General features: G+C 42.9%; 1 protein-coding gene across 2 annotated transcripts in view; it reads left to right on the forward strand.

The window, feature by feature from the left end:
- The window catches only part of LOC113828246 (transmembrane protein 53-B), a 22,926-nt gene extending 10,461 nt beyond the window's left edge, over window positions 1-12,465 (forward strand). For both annotated transcript variants that reach the window (XM_027381182.2, XM_070134691.1), the window contains exons 2-8: window positions 1,291-1,563; window positions 8,349-8,504; window positions 9,519-9,692; window positions 10,090-10,200; window positions 10,370-10,524; window positions 10,907-11,084; window positions 11,391-12,465. In XM_027381182.2, the coding sequence (XP_027236983.1) occupies window positions 1,480-1,563; window positions 8,349-8,504; window positions 9,519-9,692; window positions 10,090-10,200; window positions 10,370-10,524; window positions 10,907-11,084; window positions 11,391-11,531 (999 nt within the window). In that variant the 5' untranslated portion in view covers window positions 1,291-1,479 and the 3' untranslated portion in view covers window positions 11,532-12,465. The remainder of the gene's footprint in view (window positions 1-1,290; window positions 1,564-8,348; window positions 8,505-9,518; window positions 9,693-10,089; window positions 10,201-10,369; window positions 10,525-10,906; window positions 11,085-11,390) is intronic.
- The last annotated feature ends 2,535 nt before the right edge of the window (window positions 12,466-15,000 follow it).

Genomic DNA, 15,000 nt, shown 5'->3' on the forward strand with positions numbered 1-15,000 from the left:
AAGAGACTTCGACATGGTTAACGGTTGCATCATTATAGGATGTACAAATGGACAGCAAAACGGTTCAGCTCCGAGTTTTAAATGTTTTCCGAAAGACCCCGAGAAAAGTAGGCTTTGGCTATCAGTCGCAACAACTTTGATCCTGCAACTGGGAGTGATGTTTGTGCTAATGATACGTACGGTAGCTTTTCCATAAAGATATTCTAAAATTTAAACGGTTATGTTATATCGTCATAACTCTTTCTAGGGGATGTATTTCCCCGTGGATAGGCATAGGCCTAGGCGGTGGTAGATGTTGTGGTTGACTGGTTACTATTTAGTATCTTTCACTTTAAGTTTGTTAATTAGATTTTAAAACTTTCCCTGAACAAAGGTCGTAAGACATTAAATGGGAACAAAATGAAGATAGTAAATCTAATGACTTCTACACTGCCCTCTCAACAACTTCAGGAAATTTGCTTAAATCTTTTCAAGGTATCATGATGAGTATAGCGTGGGAATGTAAACTTACCATTTTAGGAAAATCTGGCTATAACGTACATACTTATAAAAGCCCTGATTTGAGCAACTTTTCGAAAAACCAGGCCTAAAAGGCAAAGAGCGAGCAAGAAAGAATTTCATAAGTTCAGGAGAATTTAATCCTACGTCTTATTATAAGCAGTATTGAGTACTTGTACCCTTCCAGAGATTTGTAGGCCTTTAATTCTTATTATGTGTAAACACCAGGTGTTTGTATAAAGGTCGGTCAACCAAACAATTATTATGACCCAGCAAATATAGATAGCTGTATTCTGATTTTTTCTCATGTTGAATACTTAATTCCATTATCCTGTTTTGTTTTAAAACTTGAGAAAAATACTTGAAAGCTTCGAGTGATTTGTAGACTTCAACTCATCTGTGTAACCACCCGGCGTGTGTATTAGGTAGAGATAAATATCATCAAAACTAACACGGGCCAACCATTGGGGCTTTCAAACCAGCCATCAGAGAGAGAGAAAGGATCTGGTAAACTTTCTGTGCCTTTAGAATACTCAAGTTTTTCATCATGAGGTTTTTAGCAACTAAATCGAGAGATTTGTAGTAGGTTGACATCGTTCTCACAGCTGATTCAGCGGCCATTGTTGATCTTTTCCCCACCAGTGTTGTGCGCGTGCGCAAAAAAGCCTTTGGTTTTTGTTTTGTTGACCGGCCATATCCTGTATATATGTATCATGTTTTTTAAAACGTAAAGCCTAATTTCTCTATGCTTGGCGCAGCCCGCCTAACCCTCGTTTCCCTCCGCCCTTCCAGCGCCGCCCCGCCCGCCTGGCCCTCGACCACGGCGCTGCATGTCGCTGCGAGCGTCCCTCCTTCAGCGCCTCCTGCCGTCGCCCGCCGTCGCCCTCGCCCCTTCGCCAGACACCCGCGTCCTCCCCACGCGGCGTGAGGAACCAGGGCTCTAGGCTTTTGTAGCGTCCAGTCCACCTCCTGAAGGACGCCATGGCCGCCGCCTCGTGGAGAATGGCCGCGGGGACGCTCGGGTGCTCGGCCGCGCTCCTGCGCTCGAGGGCGCCCCTCCTGAGGGTGAGTGAACCGGGCTCAGGGGCTTTGCCTTCGTCAGGGGGAACGGAGAACACCAAGGGAGGGGGGCATGTCAGGAACGAACTCCTGCTTGTTTTTTCAGGTCCTTAATTCTGTTCGTGAAGGTGCCTCGCAGTCTCGCCCGTTGCAGTGCGATGCGTGGCCCGTTTAGCAAAGGCTCTCTCCGCCCACGAACCGAGTGCATGGCAGTCCTTGAATCCATTAGTAGGAAAGACGAGTGAGTGCGCTCGAGTGAGTCACGAGGGCGGTATGTGAGGAGGTAAGTGGATCGCATGGGCGTACTGTCTGGGCGGCGAGTGCTTCCTGCGGATCGAATGAAGCCCCACGGAAACCTCCGTAGCTTCCAACCTCCCCCCCCCCCCTCGCCCCGCCTCTTGGCTTCCTGCTCTCCCTCCGTACTTTTCTTTCTTTTTTTTCTGTTGTGAGAGTTTGATTTCGCTTCTTTTTTCTTTTCTTTTCTTTTTTTTTCTTTTTCTTTTGATATTGTTATTGGTTCTGTCATATAAAGTGCAGTCAATGGACTTCCTTCTTCATGCACAGCCTTTGATGAAGTGCTGGTGGCCCGGTTTTGTTTTTCTTCCGCGTCGACAAATACCAACAGGCTAAAAAAAAAAAAAAAAAAAAAAAAAAAAATTAAAAAATGGTGCTACTTTTTCTACCATATTCAAAAAAACTTGATCCTGATTCAGATAGGAGGGGAGGGGGCAGGCAGGGGAGGGTCCATAGCAACACCCCCTCCATACCCCCCCTCGCATGCCTTCTCGATGTGTAAAGGTCTCCGTATGTCCGAATAAAGCCTCTTTCGCACAAACACCTTTTCCGTCAGTGTTTGCGTGTCCGAATCGAGGCCCGCGCGCACGCCCCTGCATGCCTGCCAGACGAAGGGGCGGCGCCCTTGTCATCGGATTCCTGCACTACTACGTGTTTTTTCTTTCTTTCTTTCTTATTTTTGTAAATGAGTTGATATTTTAGGATATCTCTATATACAATAGAGCAGTCTCTTTCACTTAATTATATTTCTTTTTAAATAATGTGACGTGTGTGATTCTCGGGAGTACGTGGGTACTCTGCCGACGTGGCTCATATGCCTGCGGAAAGATATATTCGAAACCGGTCAAATACATCTCTTGTATTGTGAAGATATTCGTTCTCATTCATACCTTTCCACATTTGTCAACATGAATACGGTTCATCCTCTTACGGAAGAAGCGGACATTCAGCGGAAAATGCGAGAGGCACATCAGTCGGGTTTTTTTTTTTTATTAATCATTATTCTGAAGTGCATTCCTTTCTTTTATTTACTTTCTAGCCACGTTTTCTTTCCAACCTCTTCTTACCGTTCGTTCCTCCAACTTGATTTTATTTTGGCTTTTAAAAAACAATATCTAGCGACCTAATTCTTACATATGCTCTCCCTTCACTCTCCTTTGGACACATCCTCTCCCTCTCACTGTACACCCGCCCCTCCCACAGGACTCCCCCCCTGCCCCCTCCCCCCTCTTCCTTCCCCTCCACACGTGACCTGGCCTGTGCTTGCCCGCCACACGAGACACCTCCCCCTCCCTCCCCCCCACACCGCACACACGTGATGCCAGTGCCTCGCAGGAAGTGTCAGTCACAGTTACCAGCGCTTGTCTGTCCACGTCGACCGTCGCTCGACCCAGTAACTGACTGTTCGGGCTGACCGCGTGGAAGCGCCGCTGGCCGAGGTCGCTGCTGTTACTGATTTTGTTATTGTGGTCGTCATTGTCGTTGTTTTTATTATCAGTGCCATTCCTGTTGTTGTTATTATTGTTTTTGTTTTTCATGATCATCATTATTATCATCATCATCATATCATCATCATCATCATCATATATCATCATCGTCATCATCATTATCATTATATATCATCATCACCATATATCATGGTCATAATCATCATCATATATCATCATCATGATCAACATCATCATCATCATCATCATTATTACCACGACTACTATACTACTACTTATAGTATTATCTTTGTTTTTGTTTTTGCCATTAGCATTATCATTGTAATTATTAGCATATATTGGTCTTCAACATGGAGTGAATTATTTCCCTGAATCCTGTTCCACCTTCACTGATCAACGAAACTTATCATACATCATCATCATATCTCCGCTGTAATGGGTCATTATTATTATTATTATTATTATTATTATTATTATTATTATTATTATTATCATGCAGCAAGGGCTTTCACGCAAAACACGCAGAAGGCACGAAAGAAGTGGTATGGCAATGGGTACACGCCGATGGACAAAAAGCTGCTCACATCCCCATGCGTCTAAAAAAAAAAAAAAAAAAAAAAAAGGGTAAAAAGTTGAAAGTCCCTTCGAGTCGGCCTCTTGCCTCTTGCCCTCCCTTCGCCTCCTCACGACGCACGCAGATTGGGAAGAGGGAGGGAGAGAGGGAGAGAGGGAGAGAGGGAGAGAGGGAGGGAGGGAGAGAGGGAGGGAGGGAGGGAGAGAGGGAGAGAGAGAGAGTGGGAGGGAGAGGAAGGGAGGGAGGGAGGGAGGAAGGGAGGGAGGGAGAGAGGGAGGGAGGGAGAGAGGGAGGGAGGGAGGGAGCGAGGGAGGGAGGGAGGGAGGGAGAGAGAATGCGAGAGAATGATAGAGAAAGAGAGAGAAAGAGAGAAAGACAGAGAGAGAGAGAGTCGAGAGAAAGACAGAGAGAGAGAGAGAGAGAGGGAGAGAGAGAGAGAGAGAGAGAGAGAGAGAGAGAGAGAGGGAGGGAGGGAGGGAGGGAGAGAGAGAGAGAGAGAGAGAGAGAGGGAGACAGAGAGAGAGGGGGGGGGGGAGAGAGAGAGAGAGGGAGAGAGAGAGAGAGAGAGAGAGAGAGAGAGAGAGAGAGAGAGAGAGAGAGAGAGAGAGAGAGAGAGAGAGAGAGAGGGAGAGAGAGAGAGAGGGAGAGAGAGAGAGAATGAGAGAGACAGACAGAGAGAGTATCGCCAGTATAAAGAATACCAACATTGTCATCATCATCATTATCATAACCATAACTATCCTCCTCACCGCTTTCACCATCAGGAAAGGGAGAGGGAGAGAGAAAGAAGAAAAGAAAGAGAGAGGAGGAGGGAAGGAGAGTGTTTCTATGTGTGCAGAGGGAGAGAGAGGGGGAGAGGGAAGAAAAGAAGGAGAGGGAGAGAGAAAATGAAAATGAAAGAGAGAGGGAGAGGGAAAGGGATAGAAAGAGGGAGGAAGAGACAAAGAGAGAAAGAGAGAGAGAAGGAAAAGGAAAGAGAGAGAGGGAAAGGAAAAGGAAAAAAAGAGAGAGGGAGAGGGAAAGAGAAGAAAAGTCAAAGTCAAAACACTATTCCATTAATTATGATAGTTATTCCTTGCATAAATATATCTCTGCAACAGTTCGAGTCTCGTCAACGTATGGCTCCTGAACCAGTACCAGATGTGCATAATGACTATTTTCTAGTGTTTTAATTGAGCTTCTATTTATTTATTTTTCTAACATTATTTTTTTTTTTTCTCCGTCATAGTCTTGCGTTTTAGTGTTCAATTCTAAAGTGCTTGCCACAGATAGCTTTATGTGTAATATGTTAAAGCTTTGGCAAACTTCTATAAATGCACTCTCATGTAATACCTGAAATAAAGGGAAGAGAGAGCGAGAGAGAGAGAGAGAGAGAGAGAGAGAGAGAGAGAGTTTTAGTTTACAGAATATGGCTTCTTTATGATCGGGGTTAAGGCTGTGAAGAGGACGTGCAGATCTTAAGACAAGGAGGTTAGGGCAGGTCAGGTCAGCTTAGCTTTAGCAGACGGCCTAGTTGCGGGCGGGGGCGGTTGTGGGCTCCAATCTGGCTGCAAACGGGAGAAGGTGCGAGAACGTTTGCCAGGGTGGGCGGGAAACCCTACAGGCGCGTTTCAAGTGAAGTGTGTACTTATTTTTAGCATCGCCCGGGAAAATGGGGCGTCGACTGCATTTTTTTTCCTTCGCTTTTAGTTAAGAGATGTTCCTACACTTGGGGTTTAACAGGAAGTTCGAGAGAGAAAACGAAGGAATTGATAATATTGAGGAAAACGATCGACTTTAACCCCTTCACCGGGCACACATCCTAATTAGCTCATATACATACATGTATTTAAGTGATCATATATGGTCACTTGCCCGATAAAGGGTTAAGATGCAGCAGCGTGTGTCGGTGATCTCCCGCCAGTCACCATGCGATCATCTGAGCTGATAATGTGATCACTATCATCATCATATCACCGCTGTAATGGGTGTCATTATTATTATTATGATTATCTTTGATATCTCATTATCATCGTTATTATTGTTGTTGTTGCTGCTATTACGAATACTGTTATGTAGACATAAAATATGTCAGTACTGAGTGTCTTTGCAATTGGTTCTTGTTTTCATATGTGTTATCAAAATTTAAGAAAACATTTTGAAAATTTGCGAATACTGTTCCACTGACTCTTTTGGATTTTGACATTTCATATCGACTTTCATTTTTGCTTCCTGAGGAAAATCATATTATTCCAGCCCAGAGCAAACCGGTTCTCACAGAAGAGGAAAAGTATTCCGTCAAGTTCGGGATCTTGAGACTGCGCTTCGTGTCCGTGTTTGTACTGCGACCACCTCGAGACCCGGTCCCTGTGCGCCGTCAGCCCTCGCCATCATCCCATCTCGCGGGAACGGACTGAGGGGCGCTCCAGGGCTTGAGCGGAGTCCTCGCCACCCCGCCCGTGAGTGCGAGACGAGCGCGACCGGCCACAGCGGCATGAATATCGCCGGTCGGAGATGATTCATTACCGAAATGATGAAAATGAGAAGTGAATCAAATGACTAGGACCTCTGTAGTCCCTTTGTCGTATGTTCCGGCGGCGGAGGCTTCCTGGTCCTGGAGCACGGAGGGCGAGCGTCCTTGGGCGAAGGGCCTCAAGGTCAGCCGGGCGGGCCTCTGTCTCCGCTGGTCGAGTTGGAGCTCTTCCAGGTCACTTTTTTCCAGGTAGACGTGAACGCGGTAGTGTTCAAGAGAAAAAAAAGTAACCCTGTTTAAAAAAAAGGAAGAAAAAAGTTGTTTATTCAGACGTGGCGGGGCCGTTTTTCTCGTGGATTGATTGATTCGCTTCCTCGTTATTTCTTCACAATATCTCCGATGTCAACAAAGATAGAAATTATTAGTTCGTTTTCATGACCATGGTTTTCATGGTGTGTATCAGTGTACTGTGTGAAATACAATCCATACTGCCTCTTCAGTGGGCTATTTGTCAACGCCGGAGGTGGTCACGTACCTCGTTTTCTGTCACTTTTCCGCCTTACCACGAGGCCAAAGAAAAAAAAAAAAACAAAGAAAAACTAGCAATCTCTCACACACGTACAGACAATGGCCGTCGAGCTCATTGCGCCAAACGTTCCCCTTGCGTTGGTGAAAGGAAAGGCCACTGGCTTGACTCGCTCAAAAAACACGTAAATCATATAAATCATCAAGATACCTCCATGTATAAGACTCAACATCAGGACCTGGAATGTCGCCATCTCCTTCATATCCACAAAATGGTATAATAGACTCACGACTCCCTTGGATGACTCGGAGATGGATGAGGAGGCGGTCAGGGACGCCACGCCCGACATGAGGACCTGGGCGCCGTGGAACCGGTTGAGGAGCGAGCGTGCCTTAATGCCGTAAGAATTGTGTATGTGTGTGTGCTTCAGCTGAGGTCACCCTCCCTGTCAACCTGCTGAGTTGCTCTCAAACGGTCGACATTGACATTACTCGTGCTTGCTCTGCGGGAAATGTGATGCCTCTGCATAAACACAAGATAAACATTGCATTTGTGTTAGGTTCGTTACCATGTCTACATTATATATGCCTTTTTCGAGTCCTATAGAAGCAAAAGCTCATGTATATACGAATTTATTGTAGCGAGATATGAGGGCATGCGCGTCTGAGAACACATTGGACTCGCTGCCCTCCTGCGTTTCGCCCCTCCCGCACGTCGGCTGTGCCTCTCCCTCCGCTCTCCTCTCCCCGCCATCTTCTCCTCCTCTATGCCCCTGTCTGTTCCTCACCCGCCTTATTGGCCATTTCCCATTCCTTTCCTCTCCCTCTCTGTCACTTCTTCTCTTCTCACGTGCGCAATACATCATCTCTCCCCCACCTCCTTCCACTCTTCCTCTCTCCTCTCCTTACTCCCCTTCCCTATCTTTCTGCTCCCCTTCCCAGTATTCTCTCCTCCCCCCCCCCCCCATTCGTACACCGCGCGGCGAGGGTCTCCACTTCGTTTTCTGTGATAGACAGATTCATCAAAACACGTGTTTGTTTCAAATGATTTTTACATATTTAAGTATTCATTTGATTTGATATATTTTACTGTAAATATTCAACATAGACAGCAATTAGAATTGAAATCTGTGGTTAGACCTTTTGCCAATGTTGTTGTGTTGATATCTCCGTTATCATGATGAATGGTGGACAGGGCCAGTTCGTATATTCAGTGTGGCGAGAGATGAAGAACCACCAGTCTTAAATTTGTGTAAAATCTTACCCCTATTATCTTCTCACTGTATATAAGAGAGTCCTGGGACTTTCGTATTTTATTGACGATCCTTCATGACTCTACTTTAAGAAAGTGTATGAGACTAAGACCTTACCCGTTATGGATCACAATGATGAACATCAAAAGATTTTTTAGGCTAATGCTCATCCGCACCTATTGACTGGGCCTTGTGCATTTCCGACCACGCCATTAGGAAGACTAACAACCTCCGTTCTCTTTCAGATTCGCGCCACACTTCCCTTGTCGGCTTCAACGACCAAGTGCTATGCGCCGGCGGTGTCCCTCGTCCTGTGCAGGGACTTCCACGCTCTCAGGTTTTCCAGAAATATGGAATTCTTCACTTCCAGCGACGCGCCCCTTCCGAAGAAGACCATGGAGGTGAGGGAAGGGAAGATGCCAGGGAGATGGAGAGGAGAGTGCGATTTCTTTGTCTTCCTTCCTTCTTTTCATAAAAAAATGAATTAGAATGTTTTTAAAAGATGAAAAGCTTATGTTTTTGTTGGCAATTCCCCGACATTTTCACTCTGTCCTGAAACCGCCTCAGTTCGTCCCACCGGTCACTCCCTCAGTTCGCCAGTCACTCCCTCAGTTCGCTAGTCACTCCCTCAGTTCATCAGTCACTCCCTCAGTTCACTAGTCACTCCCTCAGTTCACCAATCACTCCCTCAGTTCACCAATCACTCCCTCAGTTCACCAATCACTCCCTCAGTTCATCAGTCACTCCCTCAGTTCACCAGTCACTCCCTCAGTTCACCAGTCACTCCCTCAGTTCGCCAGTCACTCCCTCAGTTCACCAGTCATTCCCTCAGTTCACCAGTCACTCCCTCAGTTCACCAGTCATTCCCTCAGTTCACCAGTCACTCCCTCAGTTCACCAGTCACTCCCTCAGTTCACCAGTCACTCCGTCAGTTCATCAGTCACTCCCTCAGTTCACTAGTCACTCCCTCAGTTCATCAGTCACTCCCTCAGTTCACCAGTCACTCCCTCAGTTCACCAATCACTCCCTCAGTTCACCAATCACTCCCTCAGTTCATCAGTCACTCCCTCAGTTCACCAGTCACTCCCTCAGTTCACCAGTCACTCCCTCAGTTCGCCAGTCACTCCCTCAGTTCACCAGTCATTCCCTCAGTTCACCAGTCACTCCCTCAGTTCACCAGTCATTCCCTCAGTTCACCAGTCACTCCCTCAGTTCACCAGTCACTCCCTCAGTTCACCAGTCACTCCGTCAGTTCATCAGTCACTCCCTCAGTTCACTAGTCACTCCCTCAGTTCATCAGTCACTCCCTCAGTTCACCAGTCACTCCCTCAGTTCACCAGTCACTCCCTCCGGCCGCACCACCCAACTCCCCTCGCCATTGTGCCCTCCTCTCACGAGCCTCGCTTCCCCGCCAGGTCGCCAGAGCGTTGGGCGAGCGAGAAAGGCCACTGACGCTGCTCTTCTGCTGGCTCATGGCCAAGGAGAGGCACGTCCGGAAATACGCCCAACTCTACACCAACCTGGGCATCGATGTGCTCAAAGTGCGAGTGTCGCCCTTCGATCTGCTCAGGCCCACCAAGGGGTCGCAGGTGAGTGATGTTATTAGTACTGTTATAAAGGGTATTGTTGTTGGTGTTGTTATTTGTTATTGTTGTTTAATGCGTTTGTTGGTATTACTAGGATTTATTATGTTCCTTTTTAAAATATAATGAATTCTAGGATTGGTTGTTTATTGTCTTTAGTAGGAATAGTAGTATTGCTGCTGTTATTAATAGTAGTACTTGTAGTAGTAATATTACTGTCATGAATATTCTTTTCGGTGCTTTCATATATATCATTATGATTATCATTGGCATTGTTACTGTTATAATTATGTTAATGTAACTGCCATTTTAATCTGTATCAGATCCTACGATTACCAGCTGCCTTTTCAAAGATATCGAGCTGTTCTGATCAATAACAGTGACCTGCTCTCTTGACCCACAGGTTGCAGCAGACCAGGTATTGCAGTTCCTCCACGCCAACCCATCTCACAGCCCAGTCCTGATTCATGGCTTCAGCGTGGGAGGCTACGTGTTCTCTGAAGTCATGGTGAAGGTGAGCTTCAAGTACTTGCATCACGTGTATTATTACTGGTGTTGATGAATAAATACCCTGTTTCTTGTCTCGCTTTTTGTCCATTCTCCCTTTTATTTTTTCCCCATCTCTCTTCTAAGATGAAAATTATTCACTGTTGTATTTTTAAGCGTTCTCCTTTTTCCAACAGGTAGAAAATGACTTCAAGAAACATGGGCATCTCCTGAACAGATTTGTGGGCCAGATTTGGGACAGCGGGGTTGACATCGATGGGATCCCCGACGGCATGCCTCGGGCCATTACAAATAACGCCTTGTTGCAGAAGTCCATGAAGAAGTATTTGGAGTAAGTTCCCTGAAATTTCCAGTATATGGTGATTTGACATGTCACTTGGCCCTTGTTGAGTCTTTTGTTTTACTGGTATGGCACTTGACAGGGGCCGTTACTTGTGTGTGATGCATAAATTATGGAGGTGGCATTGGTCAGTGGTAGATTGCTAGCTTTGCAATCGGAAAATTCCTGGTTTGTACCTGGACATCCCCTCTAAGCTGACTCAGTTATGACTGAGTACTGGCATGCTGGTATCTTCATGCCGTTGTCAGAGTAGGAGCATTACAGCTAATTGTCATTAATAGAGGATTTAAGATATAAAACTTGCTGACTTATGAGCTTAGGCGATTTGTCTCAAATTTTACTGTCTCAAATGCACTGTACAAACGTCTTACAGATGGTACTTGAAAATCCAGTATGACACAGCAACGATACACTACGAAAGAGCAAGCCAAAAGATGCACCAGAACTTTGTGGGCGTCCCTGGCTTGTTCCTTTTCTCAGACAACGACCCGGTCTCCACGCCAGAGATGAATGCGAGGGTCTACAAGAAATGGGAGGCTAAGGGCCATCAGGTAATTCAGACTGCTTCCTAGGTCACTGGTTCTCAAACCCTTTAGAAGCCTTTCTTTACTGATCAAAACCTGGAAACCAGATGAATGACTTATCAAAGCCTGTGAAAGTGTGTTACGTCTGTTATTATTATTGTCACTGTTATTACTAGCACTAATAGTAAAATGATTGTTATCATCATCAAATTACACCAGTCCTGCCCTGTTCTCATGACCAAAAGCATTATTATATTTTAGTGTCGTCAGCATTTTATCCTTACTTCGAGGTTACCTTACCTGACACTTTATCGAGAGCCTCTCCCCTTGCAGGTGTACACCGGGCACTGGCAAAAGTCTCCTCACGTGACCCACTTCCAGCGGCACCCAGTCGAGTACCAGGAGCTGATGGTGGCCTTCCTGGAGCGCGTCGGGATGATCGAGCCGGCCAGACAGAGAGCCACGTCTATCTAAATGCGGAGGGACGTTTAGAATGAATGGTGGTTTCGGGTTTCTAGTGCGTAGCGAAGCAATGGCCAAAAGAGTTTTTTGACCTTGTAATGGGAGGAGAAATGTTTCAGGTCAGAATGAGATGGACTTTCATGAATTCATTTATAGATTTATGTACTGGAGAGTTTGAGAATGTCTTGTTACAGAAGAGTGAGTGCAATATATGATATTTACATTTACCTTAACGTGCATTTGATCTTATCAGTTGCCTTGGGTTACTTTTACAATGTTTATGTAACACGGAAAGCATATTATCTCAACTGTAAAATGATGCATTTATGAAACATGCACTAAGATTAGATTTTGTTTATAAAAGTGATTTTTGATGAACTGTTTTTTAATAATCACAATTGGCTGGAAGGAATGAGAAACAAGTATTTTTTATTTGATTTTCTTGTTTTTACTTTATATTTGTACTGACAGAGTTACCAGTGAAGAATGGAATTCACAAAGTTGTATATCATTTTATAATATGTATTAGATACAGAGACCATGCAATAATCAGTATCATGCCAGCACACACATATAGATTGTAGGTTTGTGATATCACAGCCATTGAAGTGTTCATACATGAAAGTAATTCACGATCTTTCTACAAATCAACTAATCTCTAAAAAAAATAGATAAAATGAAAAGATTATCAAAAAGAAGGAATATGACCATTTGGCTTTCCTTGTGTTCTTACATTTAGATGAGGTTTGTGTAAGTGAACTAATTCCAGAAAAGACAGATCATATTTTTGTCTAAATTGAACAATACCTACTTTGAGATCATAACTTTACCAGTATATGACCTGGTGATCAGTGTGCTTGAATGGAATTTCCGGTGCAGCTATAGCATTATTACATATTCATTCAAAGATGTGCATCTTCATTATCAGAATAAAAGTAACAAAATGTTCGTTTTCATTATTATCACATCAGGATACGTCCGGAACAAGCATTATCAAGAAATAACTGACTGTGAACAGGAAAGGTGTCATCATAACCTTATTTTTCCATCCGTCACCTTTTTAATCGTGTTTGATTCCTACCTATAGCTCGATCGTATCTCATATTGCTCTTAACTGTTGCTAACCAATGTTAACATCTTTGACTTGCAATACTAAGGTTTTTTTGTTATACATCTGTAAATATGCCGAGAGGATACATGTATGTGTATTGCTTGGGGACATTTTGACAATACTCTTTTTATATCTGGAAAAATATATATACATATAGACACATGCTATATGCATGTACATTGTACGAAAAAAACGTTATGAAAATATGCCTTACATAAATTTATATATATATATATATATATATATATATATATATATATATATATATATATATATATATATATACATATATATATATATACATATACATATACATATATTCACACATATGTGTGTGTGTGTATATATATACACATGTATGTATATGTGTATGTCTATGTGTGTGTATATATATATATATATATATATATATATATATATATATATATATATATATATATATATATATATATATGAAAGTAGCAGACTTTTTCACATACCAAGACCTTAAAGAAGGTGAGATGTGGCAGATTATGAATTACAAAATTGTCATCTGATATACAATAGTTAGTATTGCCAGCAAAAGCAATATACACTCGAATATTTGCTAAATATACAGGAACTAAATCCATATGAATATTTCTTATATACAGCCTAGAGAGATGGTTAGAGTGTACTGGGTATGTTAAATGTCAGGCTATTAAATATCGTTCAGGCAAATCATTTATGTTGTCTGGTATGCTTGCTAAAGGAAAAATATCCAAAGACTGAAATGTTTCCTGTCATATTTGAAACTTAAAAGGGAAGTCTTCTCTATGACTATGATATTCAATAACCAATTTTTAAAATATATCTTCTGAGGCATGCATCTTCATTTTGTATTATATGGTTTATATGCATTTACCACACTGCAAGTTGGCTGCAGCATTTATGTAAACTTGACCATAAGTAGCCAGGTATAAAATGCAATGCAATAAAGCTGTAGTTAATAGATTATTCTGATTATGTTTAAATGTACTAGTTTCTAGTCTCTACTATTTTTATCTACTTTTTAGAAAGATTCTAGATATATATTTTTCATTTAAGGAATGAGCTTTAAAAATTACCATTTTTTATTTTCTTATATGTCCCAATTTAGCCGAAATAAAAAGCAGACTTTATAAATTGATATAATTGTCCAATCCACACTGACGGTTTTACTTACTTTGTAAGCTGAAAGTCAGAATTCAAGTGACTATATAATATGCAACATGACACAACTACATACTTTACAGGAATAATAATGAACACCATAAAACGAATTCATGCGCCTTACTGAATATCACTGTTACTTCATCTTAGTCATTATTCTGTCACTGTAATCTCTTTATTTTCCCACTAATTTGAATTTTGACCACTATTATAAACCCAAATCAGTAAAATTCCACTACTAAACTTACTTTATCTGAACGTCTTTTGCAGTAATATACCATTCGCTTTTAACTGGTTAGTTATCAGTCACCTCCACTTCAGAGATGGGGGTTATGAGTCACTTTATGAGCACTTTTCCACAGCAGAGCATGCGTCACGCCCATTTCTACTTTTATTTATGGTCATTCACATTTTCAGGGGTATTTTTATGCTAAACTGACTTTTTTTCTCATCATGCCGACGGACTTTCTTCGAACTCTTAACATATTGCATGAAAAGGAAGCGTAAATTTTTCATTATCAATTTTGCATCAGACGGAAAGCAGCTCACAGTGGTCAGTGGTGGTGCGTCGTAGCGAGCGGGAAAAAGGTGATAACCCACCCAGAACGGAGTCGTTGTCCCGAAACCAAAATCTTGCGTGCTAGAATCCGTGGAACAGTCCACAGCGGATGTGAACATAACCAAATTTTATGTTTAAACATAACCAATAACACAAACTACGGCATATCCATTTGGCATCAAACGAAAAATGTAAAAAATTGTGTATATTGTGACAAATGGCAACACGGACAACGAAGGGAAGGACAAGAAAACGCGAATATGCTGAAGGCCTTTTCGCTATTGTTTCGTCAGGGCATATATACCCTGACGAAACAATAGCCCTTCGTTGTTGCTGTTGCAATCTGTTCGTCATGAATTCTACACAGTGTGGCAAATGAACAAGAACAATTTGGTGCCATGAAAAGTTGTTACCCTGATACTCAAGAGAGACTGCTGAAGCCGAGATGTAGAATACGAAATACCCGTATTTTCATATGTATGTTGCACGGCACTTCAACACATAAAAGTGATGTTTTTACATAGCCAAAACAAATAACTCTGTTTTAATCAATCGTATTGATCACAGGTGTAAAATGTAAATTAAAGCGGGGAGATATCTTACTTTGATATATGGTTATTGCATTCGTGTGCTTCAGATTC

The sequence above is a fragment of the Penaeus vannamei genome, chromosome 20 (genome assembly GCF_042767895.1).
Source record: "Penaeus vannamei isolate JL-2024 chromosome 20, ASM4276789v1, whole genome shotgun sequence".
In the NCBI taxonomy this organism is placed as follows: Eukaryota; Metazoa; Arthropoda; class Malacostraca; order Decapoda; family Penaeidae; genus Penaeus; species Penaeus vannamei.